General features: G+C 29.7%; 1 protein-coding gene across 1 annotated transcript in view; it reads right to left on the bottom strand.

Moving 5' to 3' along the window:
* The window catches only part of schlank, a 109,343-nt gene extending 91,880 nt beyond the window's left edge, over window positions 1-17,463 (bottom strand). Inside the window, exon 1 of the mRNA XM_065508807.1 lies at window positions 17,172-17,463. Coding sequence (XP_065364879.1) covers window positions 17,172-17,356 — 185 coding nt within the window. The 5' untranslated portion in view covers window positions 17,357-17,463. The remainder of the gene's footprint in view (window positions 1-17,171) is intronic.
* Between the last annotated feature and the right edge of the window lie 4,661 nt (window positions 17,464-22,124).

Below are 22,124 nucleotides of genomic sequence, written 5' to 3'. Positions count from 1 at the left end.
TCAAATACTTAAAATTTTATAAGAAAAAGCAACCGCGTACATAACTTTTTTGTAAATTTTAACTTTGTAAAAGAAAAAGTGACATTAAAGTTTCTAAAATATAAATAAAAAATTAGATTGATGTTAATAAAGCAAATCAAAACAAAGAGCTGCGCTGTGCTGAATTGTTTATTTTATTTTTCATATGTTTGTGCTTTGGCATTTTATACTTGGGTTTAACTCACCAATGATGCTCAGTTAAACCGAGATTATATAGTAAATAAATAATAAGTGAGAAACAAGGTGTATTAATTATATGGTAGTGTCATCGGCAAATTCAGAATACCGAGCGAATTGGTTATATTTTTTTATATGTAGTCAAAGTAAATTAATAAAGTAGCGACAGTGCTACAACAAATACAACATTTACAAAAACCACAAGCAATTTTGTTTTTGGTTTAAGGTCTGAGCTGTCAAAGTTGCCTGTTGTTGTTTTTGCTTTTGGGCTTGTTGTATTTTTCGCCACAACAACCACAAGTGAATTGACAGTTCAGACCAAAGTAAAAACAATAGTCAGCTGTTCTACTGAGTCTACTTTATTAATTTACTTTGTATGTAGTTTGACATTGTGCCTGCACTTGAAGGCGAATTTGCTGTCAGGGAAAAATGTCAAAAACAGCTGACAAAGAAATCAAAGCGAATTTTTGTTAAACAAAAAATGTTTATAAATTTGAATCTGTTAAGACGCGGATTTTGAGCACATTTTTCTGTAGAGCAAAAACGATTGAATATATTGCATATCTGATTTCACCAATGGATTCTGCATCAACAATTAATACAATTAATGTTTTTTGAATCCTTTAAAATAGTTCCACTAACCCACAACAGGGGGCGCAAATCTCATAAAAAAATAAAAAAAGAATTTTAGTTTTTTTAAACATGCACGAAAAAAGCTTAGCAAAACGGCACCAATATTTCCTTTCTATCAATAACCATTAAAAGTTAAACAATCAAAAATTCTTTTTTTTATTTATTTTATGAGATTTACGACCCCTGTTCTGGGTTAGTGGAACTATTTTTGGTCGCTTAGTGGGATGCGAGTGTGATATCTATCAAAATAAATATTTTGTAACTCAAAACATAAAATTTTTACTTTTTTTGCAAAATCAAAAACTTTGTTGACTTTTTTTTCAAAATGGACACTTTTTTAGGACCTAATTTTATAAAACTCAACGCCTCCATTTTCTTTGCGTTGCATTAAATTACAGTTTGCAAATCACTGCGTTCAAGCAAGTGACTGCTCGCGTTGTAACATCTGATTCTTACGTTATTGTGATTGCAGTTGTTTGAAATTGTATATTTTATACAACGCAACGCTTACTTTTTTTGTCACTTTGACTGTCAAATTTAACGCTTAAATTTTCTTGGCGTTAGCACAAAGTATACAGAGGCGACACGGCAAAAAAATATATTTGTCTCTTTCGTTCGAAACAATTTCAACTGGTTTGGTTTTGTGTTTGTTTTAACGCACTGTCTGTATTAAACCGCAAATTTGTTTTCTCTTTCTATCGAAACAATTTCAAAAAAAGCTGATTTTAGTGTTTTTGAACTGTCAAATTTGACGCCTCTGTATACTTTGTGGCGTTAGTTTAAAAAGTGGTCAAATATTCTTAAAAAAAATAACAAATATTTAAACATTTTAAAATATAATTGTTTCTGAAATAAACATACTTATGTAACTACTTTAGGTTTGGACTAGCATCAAATGTCTGCCCAGTACCGCAATTCTATAAGTTTTTATATATTCCTACCGATGTCGTTAAGTAACGAAAAATATCGGTTGCTCTAACGAATTTAATATTCAGTATCTGAAGTTAACGATTTCTCTCGGTAATACATACGACGAATATAGTTAAAAATATAAATTTCATTATTTTTAAAATTAAAAAAATCATTTTAATTTATTAAAATGTTCACGGTATTTTCGTGTTGGTAGATAAAATTTTAGTCGTGTGAATAAATAATCGCATTTATATTTAAAAATCAAACACCAGCTCCCCCAAATACATATATTCGCGAAACCTACTGAAAACAGAAGAACAAGAGTTTTTTTTCTAAAAATCAAAATAACCCGGTGTAATCCATATGTCTATGCCACCACAAGTGATCATTGATTCAGAATTTAGATATTTGTTGTTATAAGGACCATCGAAAAATTCGGATGAATTTCCTTCTAAGAAAACGGTCTTAAAAACGATTTTTTAGCTTTTATATAAGTTTATACTCGTATCACATCGCTAAATAAATTGCTCACTAGGAAATTTGAATATAGGGATAAACATTATACACTCCAGAAATGTGTTAAATAAGGATATTATGCCCCATATAAAAGTTGCTCTTAAAATTCGAATACTATTTTTTAAAAGCAAATGATAATTAAGGCAAGTTAATTTGTATATTTAAAACTCAAATCAGTCTGTATCTAATAGGGTATTCAATTAATCGGGTTTCTGGTTTAATCGGTTAATCGAGCAAATAATTAATCGGGGTTTTGATTTAATCGGTTAATAATCGGTTAATTTTAAATTATTCGATTAACCGAATAATTTCTATTTTAATTTTAAACTGAAAAACAAACAAAACATAACAATTCAACAATCCTTTTTATACAAATGTGAGTTTTTTTTTAGGATTTTAGTGAGATCTTCTGAAAAAATCTTTAAACAAAAGAAATTAATTTAAATGTTTTCCTTTTAAATGATTTTTTCTTTAGTTTTAATAAAAGTTGGCTTAGAAAAAAAAACTCTATCACTGATTGTCGATGTTGGAGAAATCAAAAGTAAGGCATGATAAAGAATATCCAATTTTTCAGTTCTTTTTTTTTAGTTTTTTCTAATTTTTTTTAGATTTGAATACTCTTAATAGTTTTTTTTAAGTTCTGATAAAAGACTCGTTTCTGTAATGTCCTCCGACTCATTCGGGCAAAGTTTATCATAGAACATTGTAGAAAAAATTTCATTTCCAAATTCCTTAGTTTCAGTTTTGGAAAACTATTGTTAAAAGGGAATGTTCATGAGTTAAGACATACAATTTGAGTGTTTAAAATTATATTTCTATATAAAGTGCAAAAAAAAAAGAAATTTCGGTTAATCGGTTAATCGACACAAATTAATCGGTTTATTTGTTATTTGAAAATCGGCAATTTTAAATTATTCGAACAGTTAACTGACAAAAATTAATCGGTTAACCGATTAACGGTTAATCGATTGAATACCCTAGTATCTAACGAACACAAAATGGTTGACCAATCGTACTTTCAAAGAACGGCTTATTTCAAATATTTATGTTACAAAACTAACTTCTTAACAATTATCGTTATGGCTTAACTAGAACATTTTATTTGTTGTTAACCTGACAAATGTCGTTATTTACCGACTATTTTTAACGAAAATAATTCGTATAATTCAATTCGGAGTATCTTTTAACCATAAGTATTGTTAACTTATGAATTTTAATAACTTAACGACAAAATTTTGTTACAGAATTTCGGTACTGAGCTTCCACAAGTATCGTTCTCTACCCCAGCATAAAACTTCACTTTTATGTTTTTAATATTTATTTTGTTATATTTTTGTGTCTTCTTTGGACAAATATTTTATGGATTCAAAAGTAAATAAACGCCATACAGCTGTTTGGCTTACAGCATTGCCAACACGATATAAGTACATCTTTTTGTATGTTTTTATTTTAAATTTTAGTATCAACTTATACAATGGCAACCACGGCTACGTAGAGATTTGACAATAGAAGTGACATCGTAATATTTCGGCGTTGACTTAACGCAATGACGTAGTGATTTATAAAATTTTATATTTTTTGTTACGCGTTCACAACAGCGTTGGTGAAGCGTTTAACGCAAGTGATTTACAAAATTAGGGCCTTAATTTTTTTTTAGCTCAAACAAAAGCTTAGATATTATCCTTGAAGACCCTTTTGGTCGCTTAGTGGGATGCGAGTGGGATATCTATCAAAATAAATATTTTTTAACTCAAGACTTACAATTTTTGACTTTTTTTTTTGCAAATACGAATTTTTTTTCAAAACGGGCCCTTTTTTAAAAATTTTTTTTTAGTTAAAAGAAAGCTTAGGTCCATTCCTTTAAGATATTTTTAGTCCCTTAGTAGGATGCGAGTGGGATATCTATCAAAATAAATATTTTATAACTCAATAAATACAATTTTTGACTTTATTTTTTGCAAAATCGATTTTTTCTCCAATATGGGCCCTTTTTAAAATTTTTTTTATGGGTGTTCACTTATCGTTCCCGACCCAGATATGATGCCCAAGGCCTTATATAATTGTAGCAATATTTTTTCCAATTTAAAACATTTTTTCATGGCATCAAAGTTTGAATGGGCCTGCCCCCTACGTTTAAGTTTTTCTAAAAGAAGTTAGTATGCCATTCGATTGCTATGAGTGTCCACTTATCATTTTTGTTTCCCGATATGATGCCCATCGTCTTGTATAAATTTGGCAATTTTTTTTCTGTATATATCAAAATTATTTAATTTTTTTATGATTATTTAATTTTAAGGTTATGTTGTGGTTTGTTCATATGTAACAAACTTCATTTTGACATTTTAACAAAGTATTACAATAACAAATTTTATTTTTTCACGGGCGTCCAGGAAACAAACTTTTTACCATACATTTATGAACAGTTGTATAAAAACGTAAAACAGAAAAAAAGGCATAAAATACGTATTTTTGCAACCATACATGTAGTATTTGTTATTAAAAAAATGCGACTAATGCATTTCGATAGGGCAATGTCCTAGGAATCGCGCTAGGGTGTTGTCACTTTCGAAAAATTAGCCGTTTACAAGGTATACCATATAAAGTTGTAAACAGAGTAATATTATATATATATAGTTTTTCATTCCTAAAACCGATATCTTTCGTGGTGCCAAAAAACGACTAATGCATTTCGATAGGGCAATGTCCTAGGAATCACGCTAAGGTGTTGTCACTTTCGAAAAATTAGCCGTTTACAGGGTATACCACATACATGTGTAAAAACCGTAATATTATATATGTATATATAGTGTTTCATTCCTAAAACCGATATCTTTCGTGGTGCCAAAAAACGACTAATGCATTTCGATAGGGCAATGTCCTAGGAATCGGGCAAGGGTGTTGTCACTTTCGAAAAATTAGCCGTTTACAGGGTATACCATATAAAGTTGTAAAAAGACTAACACTATATATATTGTTTTTCATTCCTAAAACCGATATCGTTCGTGGTGCCAAAAAAAGACTAATGCATTTTGATAGGGTCCTAGTCCTAGGAATCACGCTAGGGTATTGTCACTTTCGAAAAATTAGCCGTTTAAAGGGTATACCATATAAAGTTGTAAACAAAGTTATATTATATATATATATAGTTTTTCATTCCTTTAAACCGATATCGTTCGTGGTGCCAAAAAAAGACTAATTCATTTCGATAGGGTAATGTCCTAGTAATCACGCTAGGGTGTTGTCACGTTCGAAAAATTAGCCGTTTACAGGGTATACCATATAAAGTTGTAACAGAGTAATATTATATATATATTGTTTTTCATTCTCGAAAATCTCAAAATTTAAATCGCAGGTACGAAAAACTATGGGAGGTATTGACATATTTTTTTCATATTTTTATTCCCTATTATGTTGTCTATAAATACCCATGTGATGATCAAAAAATTCTGAAATTTGCTTAACAAAATTTTTAAAAATTTGAAAATTGAGTTTTGAAACTGCCGTTAAATAAAATATTTTTTTGGTCATACCTGGGAATAGGTTAGCGGTATCCTACGAAGACAAAAACTCATATACAAGTAAATATGGATATATTCTAAGTAAAAATAAACTTTTATTTTAATATTTCTCAAAATATGTTAATTTTGTTGACGTTTTCCGATTTTAGTAAAGCTTTCAGACTATATTTAAAATTAAATGGACTATAATATTCTGAATAGCTTTTACTTAAAAATCATAACAGTAAGGAAATTCGGCTCATTCGCCAAAATATGGCCAAAAAATTAGTTTTTCTCGAAAATCGTTAAATTTAAATCGCAGGTACGGAAAAACTATAGGAGGTATTGACATAATTTTTTCACATTTTTATTCCGTATTATATTGACAATGAACCCCCAAGTGATGATCAACAAGTTCTGAAATTTGTTTAACAAAATTTTTAAAAATTTGAAATTGAAAATTTAACTGCCGTTAAAAAATATATTTTTTTTGGTCATACCTGCGAATAGGTTAACGGTATCCTACGAAGACAAAAACTCACATACAAGTAAATATGTATATATTTTAAGTAAAAATGAGCTCTTATTTTAATATTTCTCAAAATATGTTAATTTTGTTCCTACGTTTCTTGTTCTAGTGGCCTGAGACATGTTAATGGCTTGGCGATTTTTCAATAACTTTAACATTTTTTAATCAATTTTTGTGTTTTATATCTTATTAGAACAACAATTACGTATACATATCGATTCTTTTAAATTAAATTGCAAAAGTAATTATTTAATGGCAAAATTTTTACAAAAACTGAAAAAAATGCATTTTTTCCCCTTGTAAATGCACCACAAAACTAAATCGCTAAGTCGGCACGGGTTACAATCATGATAGAAAGACAAAATTTCATATTTAACTATAGTTTTATATATGGGGCATTTCACGTCAAGTCCAACTTTTGAAATCGATGTCTTCCGATCGCGATGAAATTTGCACCAATGTTAGTTCTATTGGATAGTAATTCGGACACCATTTTTCAACAAGATCGGTCAAGAACTCTCTGAGTTATAGGAGGTCAAAATTTGACATTTTGGCCAAACAGGTGTTTTTTTTATCCATATAACTTATTACCTATTGTTCTTAGCAAAATGTGTCCCAAATAGTTTAGATAGCTATTTATGCAATCTTTCGAAAAAAAAAATTAAAAAAATTTAATAAAATATTTTTGATTTTTTTTTTTTAAATCAAAAATATTTTTGACTTTTTTATCAAAATGGGCCCTTTTTATTTTTTTTTATTTTTTTTAAGAAAGCTTAGGTCTTTTCCTAAGCGACCTATATGGTCGCTTAGTGGGATGCGAGTGGGATATCTATCAAAAAAATATTTTGTAACTCAAGATTTAAAATTTTTTAATTTTTTTGCAAAATCAAAAACTTTGTTGACTTTTTTTAAAAAAATGGACCCATTTTTTAATTTTTTTTTTGCTCAGAAGAAAGCTTATGTGTTTTCCTTTAACACCCTTTTTGTCGCATAGTGGGATGCGAGTGGGATATCTATAAAAAAAATGTTTTGTAACTCAAGACATACAATTTTTTACTTTTTTTTGAAAAATCAAAAACCTTTTTGACTTTTTTTTCCAAAATGAACTCTTTTTTTATTAATTTTTTTTTCTCAAAAGAAAGCTTAGGTCTTTTCCTTTAAAACCTTTTTGGTCGCTTAGTGGGATGCGAGTGGGATATCTATCAAAATAAATGTTTTGTAACTCAAGACAAATGTTTTTAAATTGATTTTTTTCATATTTGTGTGTAAGTGTTTCTAAAACCTTAAAAATAAAAACCACAACAACTGACCGATAATAGCCATTGGAGGGGTGCAATATGAGGCCGACCGCTATTAATTTTCCACCCCCAAAATTTGTCTGAGTTTTGTATCTTGCGGCTTTTTTAGTCAATCCTAGAGGTAGTTTTCAGCGCACGTGATTTTCATTGTTAAAATATCAGGTGCCCCAGAAACAAATTTTTGGAATCAAGTGGAAATATTTTATGGCCCTTCTCCGAAGTACCAGTTTATTTATTATTTTATGACATTTGACTTTAAGAAGTGGGTGGAGAGGTAGAAGTTGACAGGTAGGTTATTTATATGGTGGTTTATTTTTATTATTATTTGTAACATTTGGTTAAACTAGGTACTTTAGTATGTAAGCCCTTCTTGACCCTAATAAAAGATTTTAGACTCATTCATTAAAACGTACTACCTATATGATCTTAAAAAACTATTTATTGTCATTCTGAAGACATACGGAAATCAGTTTTTTAGAAACAGCGTTAAAGTTAAGACGTGTGTTATTTACATAAATACTTACAAAATTCAAAATGTCTACGACTTCTAAAAAGGCTAAGGTTGAAAATGAAATTTATTCGTCTTTTTGTTTTAATCCCTTTAACAAAATGAAGCACAGATCATCAGATATGCGAAATATTTTCGACGGCTTATTAAAAAATTCCCTACGCTGTCAAAACGATTGAAAATTTGTGGATCATGCAGGAAAGAGCTCGGAAAGTTGAACGAATTACCGAATTTGAATAGTAATGAGCCTTGCGTTGAAGTTATTCCAGATGAAGACAAAAGTAATTCCGAGAATGAAGACAGAACTGTTGATGATGATGGTTATTCTAACTTTTCAAATTCAACGAATGAGTGTCGAAACCAATACCATAAGGATGCAGTAGAAGTTCTTGAACAAATAAAAGAGAAATACAAAACGTCACAGAGTGAAGCTGAAAGAATTCAACTTCTCACGCTTGCTCCAAGAACATGGAGTTCTGCAAAAACAATGACTGAGTTTGGAACGTCTCAACGAAATGCAAGAATTGCTAAACAATTGGTTGCTGAGCATGGGATTCTCACACTCCCAAACAAAAAGAAGGGAAAAACTTTGGAGTGCGATACTAAATCTCTAATAACTCAGTTTTATCAGCGAGATGATATGAGTCGCCTGATGCCAGGGATGAAAGACTGGATGTCTGTACGAATCGATGGCAAGAAAGTTCAAATGCAGAAGAGAATGGTTCTCTGTAACCTGAATGAATTATTCGCAACATTTCAATCTGAATACGAGGATGTCAAAATTGGATTCACAAAATTTACACAACTGAGGCCAAAACATTGCGTTTTGGCAGGAAGCAGCGGAACTCACACAGTATGTGTTTGTATTTACCATGAAAATGTTAAATTGATGTTGAAAGAAATCAACTTAAATTACCTAAAAGATGATTCATCAGAAGATTTACACCATTACCGCGATTGCCTTAAATTGACTATGTGCCCTAATGCTACAACTTCTTGCCACTTAGGTGAATGTTCGAATTGCCCGGAAACCACATCCATCAAAGAAAATTTAATCAACTCTTTTGATCGAGAATGTATTGAGGAGTTAAAATTTGAATCTTGGCTTCAGACTGAAAGATGCACACTGAAAACCATAATTTTAAATGTGGATGATTTTGTGGAAGAACTGTGTAGAGGATTGCTAAATTTGAGAACCCATGACTTTTTAGTCAAAGAGCAGTGGTCATTCTTCAAGGACTTGAAAACACATTTGAAGTCTGGTGAATTCATTATTTCATTTGATTTCGCAGAGAACTATAAATATGTTCTTCAGGATTCCATACAAGCATTCCACTTCAATAACGACCAAGCAACTATATTCACAGTAGTTATTTACTACATGAAAGAAGAAAACCTGGAACACAAAAGTATGGCAATCATATCCGACGATTTTAAACATGACACCGTTGCAGTTTATGAGTACCAGAAGATAATACTAAATTATCTAAAATCAAAATTTACAGTAGAAAAGGTATACTACGTTTCGGACGGAGAAAAAGATTTTGGAATGCCAGCTGAGTGGCATTTTCATCCTACTGCTCATGGTAAAGGAGCATGTGATGGTATTGGAGCAAACCTCAAAAGAAATGCAGCGAAGTATAGCCTCCAGTGCTCTCATCAAGATCGCATCTTAGATGCGACTGCTTTATTCCATTGGGCAAAGAATTATTGTAAAGAAACTAAAATAGTTTTTAGTAGCAAAGAGGATCATGAGGAAACATTGAAAACACTAAAGAGCAGATTCGATGCTGCGGTAACAATCGATGGCACTGCTCAATACCATGCTTTCATACCGCTTGTCGATGGAAGACTCAAATTAAAAAAGTTTTCTGCATCTACTCAATGCGATTTCTTTCCAAAGCCAAAAAAGAAGCCAGCAGCGAAATCAGTAGCTGAATCTAATAACGCCAAGAAAGGATTGACAAAAAAAAAGCAGCTAATAAAGGTGACAAATGAGGAGATTAAAGGTATGGATATTTGAAAATTTAAAAACTTCATAAATTAAGTGTAAAAATAGTTATTATATAAATTGATCTATTGTGATTAAGATTAAATTTTACTAAATTATTCATCTTTTTATTATTATTATTATTATATATTAAATTAATTATTATTACAAATAAATAACAAAATTAAATTATTCAACATTTCCATAGAAAAAAAGTTATTTTTATTCCTGAGGTTAACATATTATGGGTATTACAGTATCGAGGCTATGAAATTTTAGTTGGGTATGTTACATACCATCGGAAAGGCTAATGTGTCTAGTTTCTCTGCGTAAGTTTAATTTTTAAGGTTTATACACAAATAAGAAAAAAATTAAAATAGTGCAAATTTAAAAACCTTTGTCTTGAGTTACAAAACATTTATTTTGATAGATATCCCACTCGCATCCCACTAAGCGACCAAAAAGGTTTTAAAGGAAAAGACCTAAGCTTTCTTTTGAGAAAAAAAATTAATAAAAAAGAGTCCATTTTGGAAAAAAAAAGTCAAAAAGGTTTTTGATTTTTCAAAAAAAAGTAAAAAATTGTATGTCTTGAGTTACAAAACATTTTTTTTATAGATATTCCACTAGCATCCCACTAAGCGACAAAAAGGGTGTTAAAGGAAAACACATAAGCTTTCTTCTGAGCAAAAAAAAAAATTAAAAAATGGGTCCATTTTTTTAAAAAAAGTCAACAAAGTTTTTGATTTTGCAAAAAAAATCAAAAATTTTAAATCTTGAGTTACAAAATATTTTTTTTGATAGATATCCCACTCGCATCCCACTAAGCGACCATATAGGTCGCTTAGGAAAAGACCTAAGCTTTCTTAAAAAAAATAAAAAAAAAAAATAAAAAGGGCCCATTTTGAAAAAAAAAGTCAAAAATATTTTTGATTTAAAAAAAAAAAAATCAAAAATATTTTATTAAATTTTTTTAATTTTTTTTTTCGAAAGATTGTATAAATAGCTATCTAAACTATTTGGGACACATTTTGCTAAGAACAATAGGTAATAAGTTATAATTAAGTTAAAATGTCAAATTTTGACCTCCTATAACTCAGAGAGTTCTTGACCGATCTTGTTGAAAAATGGTGTCCGAATTACTATCCAATAGAACTAACATTGGTGCAAATTTCATCGCGATCGGAAGACATCGATTTCAAAAGTTGGTTCACTTGACGTGAAATGCCCCATATATAAAAAAATTAGAGGGTATGCGTTCCGAAATTCCAAAAAAAAAATTTTTTGGGACACTCTAATGTACATATATGTTTTACAAATATTATTATATATTTGTAAAGTTTGTTGGAAATATTATTTGGTCACAGTGTCCACATCCCTCTAAGAACTCATATATGAGAATTTTTGTACTATTTCCCTTTTTTCCCTTATTTGGAAGCATTACTGTTTCCAAGATGTCTCTATAGATAAATCCATCCATTATTTCATTAATTCTGAGCGATGGGCCAACTCCAGCTGCTTAAAAACAGCCCCCATACCATTACGTTGCATACTCCATGTTTCACTGTCTTTTTGCAGTATCGTGCTTGAAGCCGCGTGTTAACTGGTCGTCTTACGTAGCACATGAAATCACTTCCGATGATATTAAATTCGGATTCGTCGCTAAATAGGACAGTCGTCCATTTGTTTTCTGACCAATTTGAGCATTTAAATTGGTCAGATAGCAAACTTCAAACGTTTCTTTTGATTACGTTTTGATATAAGCGCTTTTTTGCGCGTAGGGAAAACGTCGGTGAAGCATGCAGGATGCAACGTAATGCTATGGGGGCTGTTTTTAAGCTGCTGGAGTTGGCCAGAATTAATGAAATAATGGATGGATTTATCTATAGAGACATCTTGGAAACAGTAATGCTTCCAAATTCTGAGGATAATATGCCTGTTCCATGAGTTATTCAGTACGATAACAACCCCAAGTACTCTTCACATGTTGTTAAATCGAGGTTAGCACAAGAAAGAGTTTCAGTAATGGAATGGCCACCACAATTACCGGATTTAAATCCCATTGAGAACTTTTGGGAAATCGTTAATCAAAGAATCGACCCCGAAAATTGCACTAATTCAGATATTATGTTTCAAGGATTGGTAGATGCTTGGAACGCTATTCCTGCAAATTTTATTGACAATATGATAGCTTCACTGCCTTGCCGATGTAAGGCCGTCATTGAAAATATAGGATTTGCCACAAATTTTTAGTTTTATAGACATAAATGTTTTAGAAGCAATTAGTTGCATATGTTTTGGCCATTGAAATATCAACCCATACGTAGTTTTTTTAATTTATTTTCTTTTCAATGCAAAAAATTCTGAATTAAATTTCATATTCTCATTTTTAATGCATTAATAAAAAAATATTATAAGCAAATGAATATTTTTGTTTACCTTTAAAACTAGTTTAAACCACTTTTGTAAAATTCTGATGCTAGTTGCATATGTTTTGACCACCACTGTATATGTAATTTTTTTGAAATCGGAACACAAACGAAGAAATATTATTATTTTTAAAATTGAACATACCCGAGGTCTCCTAGCAAAAGAGGTCTTGAGCTCCAAATCTTCCGTAAAAAACCGGAAGCTCGATTTTGATTTTAGAACCATGGTTTCTTCTGAAAAAGTTCATAGAATTTTCCGTAGATTACGAATTTGCTATACGCTTTATCACGTTTTTTGGGCCCGAACAAATTGACCAACCCTACTGTATATACATATATATTAATTCCTGTTGTTCCTATAAGGAGCATAGGGCTGTAAACAATTCACATATTTTTTTATTTCAAATTAAATTTGAATATGAGAAATTTTAATAAATATATTAAAATATTTAATATTTTAAATTTTTTTTTATTTTTGACGCTTGCTTTAATTGTTTTTCCAGTTTTCTTTAGTTTGTATGTATTTGAAATTTTAGGGAAATTATAATTGAGAACATATTTTCTAATAATTGTACCTGGTTAGTTCTGCCATGAAATGCTACAATATTTCAAAAATTCAAATTAAAAAAATATGTTATATCCTAATTGGCCTCTCAAGACCTTTAACTGATATCAACACATTTGAGATCGAATAATTATTTTAGGAGATAATTAATTATTATTAAATTTGGCAAGCATTAGTTGTATTCGTGTTTGTAATAATTTGTACAAATTATCACTGGAAGTTACGGGATTCCGTTCGTTTACTTTTAAAAACTTGTAACGAGAGAGCAAGAGAAAAAGTGACAGTTCGTAGCTAGAGAACATGATATTTTTTACTGGACATTTTTTGTCCAGTAAAAAATATCAACATAAAAATATGTTTAAAACATATGATTGCATATACACATCTGCTCAAAATAATAGATACACCAAAATTTATTTTTTAAAAACGAAAAAAAATAATGGTATATTGTAAAATTATAAAAAAAATTCAGTCGATTTTTATTTATAGTTAAAAGGAGAGTAAAAAACAAAAACAAAATATTTCATAATTAATAATAAATATTATAAAGTAAATTAAATTTCTTAAATTTCGAAAAATTTGGTGCTCATAATAATAGATACATTTTTAAAAATTCTTATTAAACAAAAGCTAATAAATTTTATCTTAAAAAAATTAGTTTATTATTAAAGTAAAGCTAGTATCCAGTATATCCAGTATATCCACCTATGTTTTGTAAAACTTTCTCCACTCTTCTGGGCATACTGGATATCAAGTTCTGACACTTCTCCAATGGAATCTCGTACCATATTTTTTGCGTTTTCTCCCATAAATCGTCTTTATTTTTGAAAACTTCCTTCGAAAGCCTTATCTTTAATTCACTCCACAAGTTTTCTATTGGGTTTAAATCAGGGGATTGGCTGGGCCAGCTTAAAACAGGTACGTTATTCTCCAAGAACCAGTTTTTAACTAATCTTGAACTATGTTTTGGGTCGTTGTCCTGCTGGAATGTCCATATTAATGACATATTTTCCGATGCATATGGAAGCATTACGTTTTCCAATATGTCTCTATACCCACTAGCATTCATGGTATCTTCTATTCGGAATATCGGACCAACACCATTCCATGAAAAGCAACCCCAAACCATTATGTTTCCCCCGCCATGTTTTACCGTCTTTTTTGTAAATTTAACGTGGAATTCTTTTCCTTTTGGTCGGCGTACATTTCTTTGGCAGTCGTTTCCAAACAAATTTATTTTTGTTTCGTCGCTCCATAAAATATTTCTCCATTTTTTTTCGCCTTCACAACCGGACCATTGTAAGTGCTCTTTAGCAAATTCTAATCTTGTCTTGATATTTTTTTGGCGCATTAGTGGCACTTTTCTGGCAATTCTTCCCGGCAATTTAGCTTGTAAAAGACGACGACGAACTGTTTGTGGACTGATTTCGTTACATAGCTCCGCAGAAATAGCTTTCGATGATATGAAAGGGTCTTTTTTAACCATAAGGACGATCCGCCTATCTGTTTCTGGACTGGTTTTCTTTGGTCTACCGCGAGTTTCTCTTTTTTGATTTTTAGATAAAGCATTTTGGACAAAATGTAAAGATCTTCCTATGCTCTTTGCTATTTCCCGAAATGATTTTCCTTGATTTCTCATCGTTTGAACGATTTTTTTCTCATCTTCGGTACAATGATGATTTCGTCCCATTTTCTTCAAAAGAGTCCTATTTTTTATAAAATTGTTGCTAAAATTTAAATTATACTTACTGTTTCACGTAAATAGGAACAAAAAATTGCACAAAAAAAAATTGTATATAAACAAATTACAAATTACTGATGTGTATCTATTTTTATGAGCAAATAATTTTTTGTAATTCAAATAAATTCGTTTTTAAAAATCAACATGAAAGCAAATAGTTGCCAGATTTTTGACTGACATGACATTGCCAGATAGAAATTTTAATAATATGATGTATTCTTAACGCTTGCGAGGAAATTTTCAATGTTACCGCCATTTAAATTTTTTCCAATTAGGTGTATCTATTATTTTGAGCAGATGTGTACATATAAACAAAACTAAAAAGTGGAAAATTAATACAACTTACAAGTTTGCAAAGAAAAGATGTAAAATAACACAAAACAAACGTTTTGAATTGATTTATAATGAAATACAACTTATTTTTACAAATTGTTGTTCGCGTACTTTTTTTGTAATTTTTCAGATTGAGAGTAATTTATTTTTACTCTCTAAAATAAAGTTACTGGATATTTTTTACTGGAAAGTACGAGAACACACCTATTTTCATTTAATTTCTATGAACGTGAGTAATTTTTCTGTGAGATAGATGGAGTCATAGGCTTATCTTTTAGATTTTAAACGTAAAAGTCTGAACCGATTGTTTTAGGAGTTATAGGAATTTAAAGTCAATATATATAATAATAAATTTCTCATAAATTTATAAAATGATCTGATCATTATGGGTATCATTGAATAGTGCTTCAAAATATATTTTATATGATATCAGGGCACACTAAGAAAGGTGACTGCATCACTACAACAATACAAAAACAACAGGTACTTTGTTTTTGTTAAAAAGTAGGTGAACTGTCAAAGTTGCCTGTTGTTGTTTTGCTTTTGGGTTTGTTGTATTTTTCGCCACAACAACCACAAGTGAATTGACAATTCAAACTGAATAAAAAAAAAATCAGCTGTTTCATCGCAGTCACCTTTCTAAGTGTGCCCTGATAAGATATATACTATGGTAATGTTTATTAACATTGTGGACTAAAAATTCCTTTTTGTTTATATATGACAGTACATACAGAAAAAGTGATTTTAGCGAAGACGGTGTTCGATACAACCCAGAATTTGAAGCCCTTCACACGGCCGAAGGTTAACAGAAAAAAATTGATCATTGATATAACTATATATTTGATTCTAAATCACTAAAATATGCAATAAGAACAGTAAAGTATTTTGATAATACAACACAAAATAATTAGGTCGAACAAAGCGGAACAGAAATTTTTTTATAAAAAAAAAATACGTTTACTTATTTACGATTTTACGACTACACGCCATACATTCTTTCGACTCAACATTGTTCCTAGCATATGAATATTGACCATTTTTATGATATTGTAGCACAGTGCTTCTAAATACATGACTAAAATCCTTTTATAATTATAACATTTTATACGTTGAAGTGAGATCTCCGAATTAATTAATTCAATTTGAGCTTAATTCACTAAAATCTTAATTCCGAATTAAAAAATCTCAGTCATTAATTGCATAATTCCATTGTCATCATCTAATTATTTAGCTTCATTCAAAGCCTTTTATTTAAATAGCATTGATTTAAATCTGAACTTAAGTCACCGGTTTTTTAAAAAAAGTTTATCTGTCACACATAGAGGATAGTGCCCTTTTGAGAATTTTGTGTTAATTTTTTTGTTATTAGATTTAAGTTTATTTTAAGAGTTTTCCTCTTCAAATATGTTAGCCCGGGAGCAAGGGTAGATATACATTTCTGTTAATGCTTGGTGCTTTAAACAAATTATTGTTGATAATTGACATAAGCCTTTTTGTAATAGATTTGATTGAGTTAAAAAGTAAATCATTGAATACATTTTTAAAGGTATTTTGAAATGGATTTGAATTAAAGATAATTTTAATGATTCAATAAGGAATTAATTCTATAGGGAATGAATTCTCTGAATTCAATACATTTACAGTACAATCAAATTAAGGTTAAGATAAATTTTTTAATTCGATTTCAAATATGGAATTAAGAATTCATTCATTTGAACAATCGTTTGGAGTTAAACTTAACAATTTTTAAATAAATTATTTTAATAAATATATGTACATATCTACATAGATATGTATGTGCTAATGTATATTAATGGTACATGCATACATACATATTTAAGCATATAGTTTGGTTCTAATAAATTTTGTCATACATTTTAATTATTGGGTGTGTCGATGCACATAAATCCTAGATGAAAAACTCATATAGTTCATACAATTTTGCTATAGATTAGATCAGTCAGAATTACATATGTATATTATGAGTTAATAAAATAAAAAAAATACCTTTCAAGTGAATATCGTGTTAACATGACTAGAAGGGCCAAAGGTAGAGGCCATATAAGATGTCTGTAATCAGCATGACTTATATCTGGACGAGAACCGGGAGCAATGTCTTCCCAAGTTATATTCGGCGGTAACCAAATATCAGTTGACCAAAATGTGCTCCTAAATTTACTTATTAATTCCATTGTTAGAACAAAACACTTCGTTAGTACTTTTCACTTAGATAATTATTTACGATTACTTTTCAACATAGCCTAATGTACACTGTAATTCGTGATAGGAATAATAAATGCAATTAAATTAACTAGGAAGTAAAATTAAAACAAGGGGTGACTCAGGTAGCTAATTTTTTCGTGCAAAAGTTGCCACATTTTAAAATTGACATATATGTTATTCGAACATACAACTCTTTGTTGAAAAATTAGAAAAGACGAAAGCGAATTTTTGGTTGGAAAAAAGTCGAATAATCGATTGCGATTATTAAAGAAGTCGACTTTTTGCGACTATTGGATAATTATAACCTGGCAATAGGGTTTTATAAGTCGATTTTGGAACATGTTTTTAGACATATCGGCCCATAATCATAGTCAAACACTAAAGTCGGTTCTTTTTAAAAACAACTTTAAAATAAAAACCCGATTTTCATTAATTTGCAACCATAGTCAAAATTAAAGTATGTTTTAAATTGATGGGTGCCACCGCAAATGATGAAAATGTTTTCATAAAATATACTAGGGTTCTATAGCTGAAACAAAAAGTCGACTTTTCGACCTTCGACTTTTTCCGTTTTTTAAAAAGTCGACTTTTTGAACTTTCGACTTTTTTTGTTTTTTAAAAAGTCGACTTTTCGACTTTTTAGTTAAATCGACTTTTCGACTCTTTTAGACAATTTTCGACTTTCAGACTATTTTCGACTTTTTCAACTTTTTACCATTTTTTGTAAAAAATATATAGTTTCAACATTTATTGATGCGCCTTTTGTAATGTTTAGTGTCTAAGTACAAATCTATTATTTTCGTTATTTTTTTGCTAAGTGTAAATCCTTGTGGTTTACTACTTTAGTTTACATCATTGTTGGAAAACTATTTTCAACGAGTAAACCGTTAACGGTATTTAAACTTTGTCACCAACTACTTAGAAATAAGTTTAAGGCCTAGTTAGTTTGTACGTTCCGTTCCGAATCAGCTGTTTTGTTTTTAGCATAGGGAAAGTTGTGTATGTCGTTAGTTTTTCTGTAACGTTGCCTGTTCTGTTGCGGATGAATCTGTTGAAAACAGAATTTTGTTCGCAACGTTAAGTGACAGCTAAAACAGCTGATATATATACACAAAAATGCCAAAAAATATGAGAGCAGTGGTGCAAACATTTTTGAAAGGGAAATATTTATTATTAACAAAAGAATAAAAAATATAATATTTTCAAAAAAAACATTGAAATTTAATAAAATAAATATAAATTTCTTTTAATGTATGTACTATGTATGTAAAAAAATTAGTTTAAATTAAATCATTAACAAAAAATATATGTATGTATTTATAAAAATGTTCACAATAATATGTTGAAGGTCTAAATACAAAAAACACTAAAAATAGTAACAAAATCACCAAGATGGTTACGATCTTACGGAAAAACTAACTACAATATAACAGCATTCAGAACGGCACAGAACAGAAACGTTACAGAACGCAAAGACTAAAGGGTGGACTAGCCGACTGTAATGTAATGTAACCTTAACGGAACGGAACAGCTGATCCTTTCTATTGTGTGTAAAGTAGTTAAAGCAGTTATAGTGACAAAATGTAACTTAACTGTAACGTCTGAACCTGTTAAAAACAGAATTTCTTTACGTTTCTACGTGACATTTACTAACGGTGTTGTCAACTTGTTGTTTTTAAAAGTCTTGTATAAAAAATACTTATACTCAGAACGCTTAACAATATTTTCAATGTTCTAAAAATGTTTTAAATATTTCAATAATATATGTAAATACATAAATAAAAAACAAAATGTAAGAAAAGTTTTTAAGTAGAAATTTATAACCGATTATGGCCAATAGGCTAGGTTGTTGAAAATAAATAATAATAAAAAAAAAAAAAAAAAAAGATAAACTCACTGTTTATTGTTGATGTTTTGTTTAAGCTTTGATATTTTTACAAATAAAGCATGAGTGTCTGTAATTCTCTATAGTTTGATTTGTATAATATCTTTAGTTTTTCTAAAGCCTTTTGGGAAAAGGGTTGACGAGGTACAGTGTGTATTACACAGATTTAGGTTAGTTCAAAAGAGAATGAGAAAAGTGCCTGCCTTTCAATTTCTGCATTGTAAAAGGGGACAAAGGAACTAGCATATCCCACAACAATAAATGTCAGTGAATTTATCAATAATTGGGAAATTTAGCACAATTCTTACTAAAAAAAAAAACTTTTTATTGTTATGGTAATATTTACTTATACAAATTAGTTCTTACAAGCATTTATAAAATGTATACTAATAATAGTCGAAAGTAATAAGTTTGAAAATATTAAATTAATATTTTGTTTCACAAATTAAATTAACAAATTAGGGCCATTATTACAACTTGCCTTTATGTTCGAAATAGTGAAGGTAAAACTTTATGCAATAGAAAAAGGTACCCTTAAAGTTAACTATTACTATTACGAACATAAAGACAAGTTGTAATAATGGCCCTTAGTATAAAGTACAATACAATATTGTAGGCTGTTAGTTATTTAGTTATTAACCTAGCGTTTACACATGCAAGTAACAGTTCGAAAAACACAATACATTCACACTTTTGCACTAACACAAGCACACATGCAGCCACTTACAGCTCACTGCCTAGTGAATTTCGATGGACAGTGATTTTTTGACACTTACTGCAATAAAGTGTCAAAAACACAAACAGAGTTGCCTAACTAAAAAAATTTAAAAAAAATTACTGGATTGTGGTAAAATAATTATTATATTTTTAACTTATTTTATGTATATTTGTAAAAAAAATTGTTTTTTCTCTTCAAATATGAATAAAGAACGCTATTAAATTAATTTAAGAGCACTAATCTCATTAAAGTAATAATAATAATTATTTATAACAATTATTTCCCTACAAATATATGTATGTGGTATCCTAGGCAACTCTTAATAATAATGTGTTTACGTTTTGACGACATTTTTAAAATGAACTTTTACTTGCATGTGTAAACGCTCAAGCAACTTGTAGACATTTCGATGTATTTTCGACATTTTCGATAATAATACGTATTCTCAACTTTCCTCAATCTACTTGCATGTGTAAACGCACCGTAAGTTAGTCATCATTAAGTTCTATCTATTTATATTATTTATACATTATATACATATTAGTTGTAAGTATTTTCATAAAATGTAATCACTATTTATTTTGCTAAGTGTAAACATAGATTAATTGTATTATTCATATGTTATAATGAACATGAGAAGGATAAACATAGATCATAGGGATAAGTAAATGTATGTAAAAGAGACCTAAATAGAACATAAGAAAACATGTAAACCATAAGGATTGAAATAAAGAGACAGTCGATAGAGAACTATCAAAGACACAGAATATACAGAAGTGTCAAATTTGACGTTTGAAAAACGCCAAATCAGATGTTAGGGCAGTTCTCATAAAAAGAGATAGCAATATATTTTGTACTACAATATCAGTGATGTGTTAAAGCAAAACGCTATATACAACACGAATTTGGTAGACAAAGAAATGTGAACAAAACAAACAAATAAATTTTTAAGACAATTTTTCGTAGTCTGTGGCACAAAATATTTTAAAATGGAAAATTATAAAAATGTGTGTATTGTTTACGAGTAAATTTAAATGAAACAAAATTCTTGGTTGTTTTTTACATTTGCAAAATAAAACTCCACATGTACAATGGCAATTAAAAGTGAAATATTACAAAAATAAATGATTGCATCAAACTAAGTCGGAAAGAAATTGAATTATTGCGGCAGAAAATTAAGACTAAAACAAAATGAAAAGGGCAGTTACTAAAAATGAAACAAATATAGAACTATATTATTTTCTGTCTCGTGACGCCTCTGTATACTTTGTGTCAAAGACTAAAGATCAGAAGTGGTTGATTTCACGCTACAAAAAAATAAAAGTTTTAATTTTTATATTTTCATATACACGGAGACACATACATATGTACATACATATATGTCGACCATCGACATTAAAAAAATATTGCTGAAAAATTTAAAAGCTTGGTGTCAAAAGAACGGGATAGAATCTAGTGGCACAAAAAACGTAATTGTAGCTAGAATTCAAAATAACACGGAAATTTTAGATAAATGCATAAGGGATCTGTGTGTGGCTGAAGAATTACAACAAAACACAGTTTCACAGAATATGTCCCAACAGAACAGCGAAGTTTTATTTGATGAAAATATGAACAGCAACGACGATGATACAAGTAGCAGCAGAGACGGCGCGGCTGGTTATGTTACAAAACAACAACAACAATGTAAAGAAGTTATACATAAAAATGAGGAAAACGGTAAAGAAGCTACAAACGAAATGCTACAACAACAACGTAAAGAAGACGGTAGAAACGACAACAAAGTAGAGCCAGACAAAGTTAAAAATGTAGAGGACACAGTGGATAAGCTAAATGAAAGTAAAAATGTGGAGAATACAGAGAATGCATCGAAAAATGTAACGGACAAACAACGTGAAGAAATAGAGACACTAACACGGCAAATAGAAGTTCTAAGGAAAAGAAAACAACTATTAGAACTTCAAAATGAATTGGCAAAGTGCGAAATAAATGAAAACAAATGCACAAATAACAGGGTTGTGACTCGTGATGTGTCATTTGATACACTAAGGGAATTCCTGCCAGTATTTGACGGAGATAGTAATTTTGAAATCTGGTTGTGTTTACTAGAAAATGTACGAAACAATTACGTAGT

This window comes from Calliphora vicina, chromosome 4 (genome assembly GCF_958450345.1).
Source record: "Calliphora vicina chromosome 4, idCalVici1.1, whole genome shotgun sequence".
NCBI lineage: Eukaryota > Metazoa > Arthropoda > Insecta > Diptera > Calliphoridae > Calliphora > Calliphora vicina.
The sequence above is the reverse complement of the archived record's forward strand: the minus strand, read 5'-3'. Positions and strand labels throughout refer to the sequence as shown.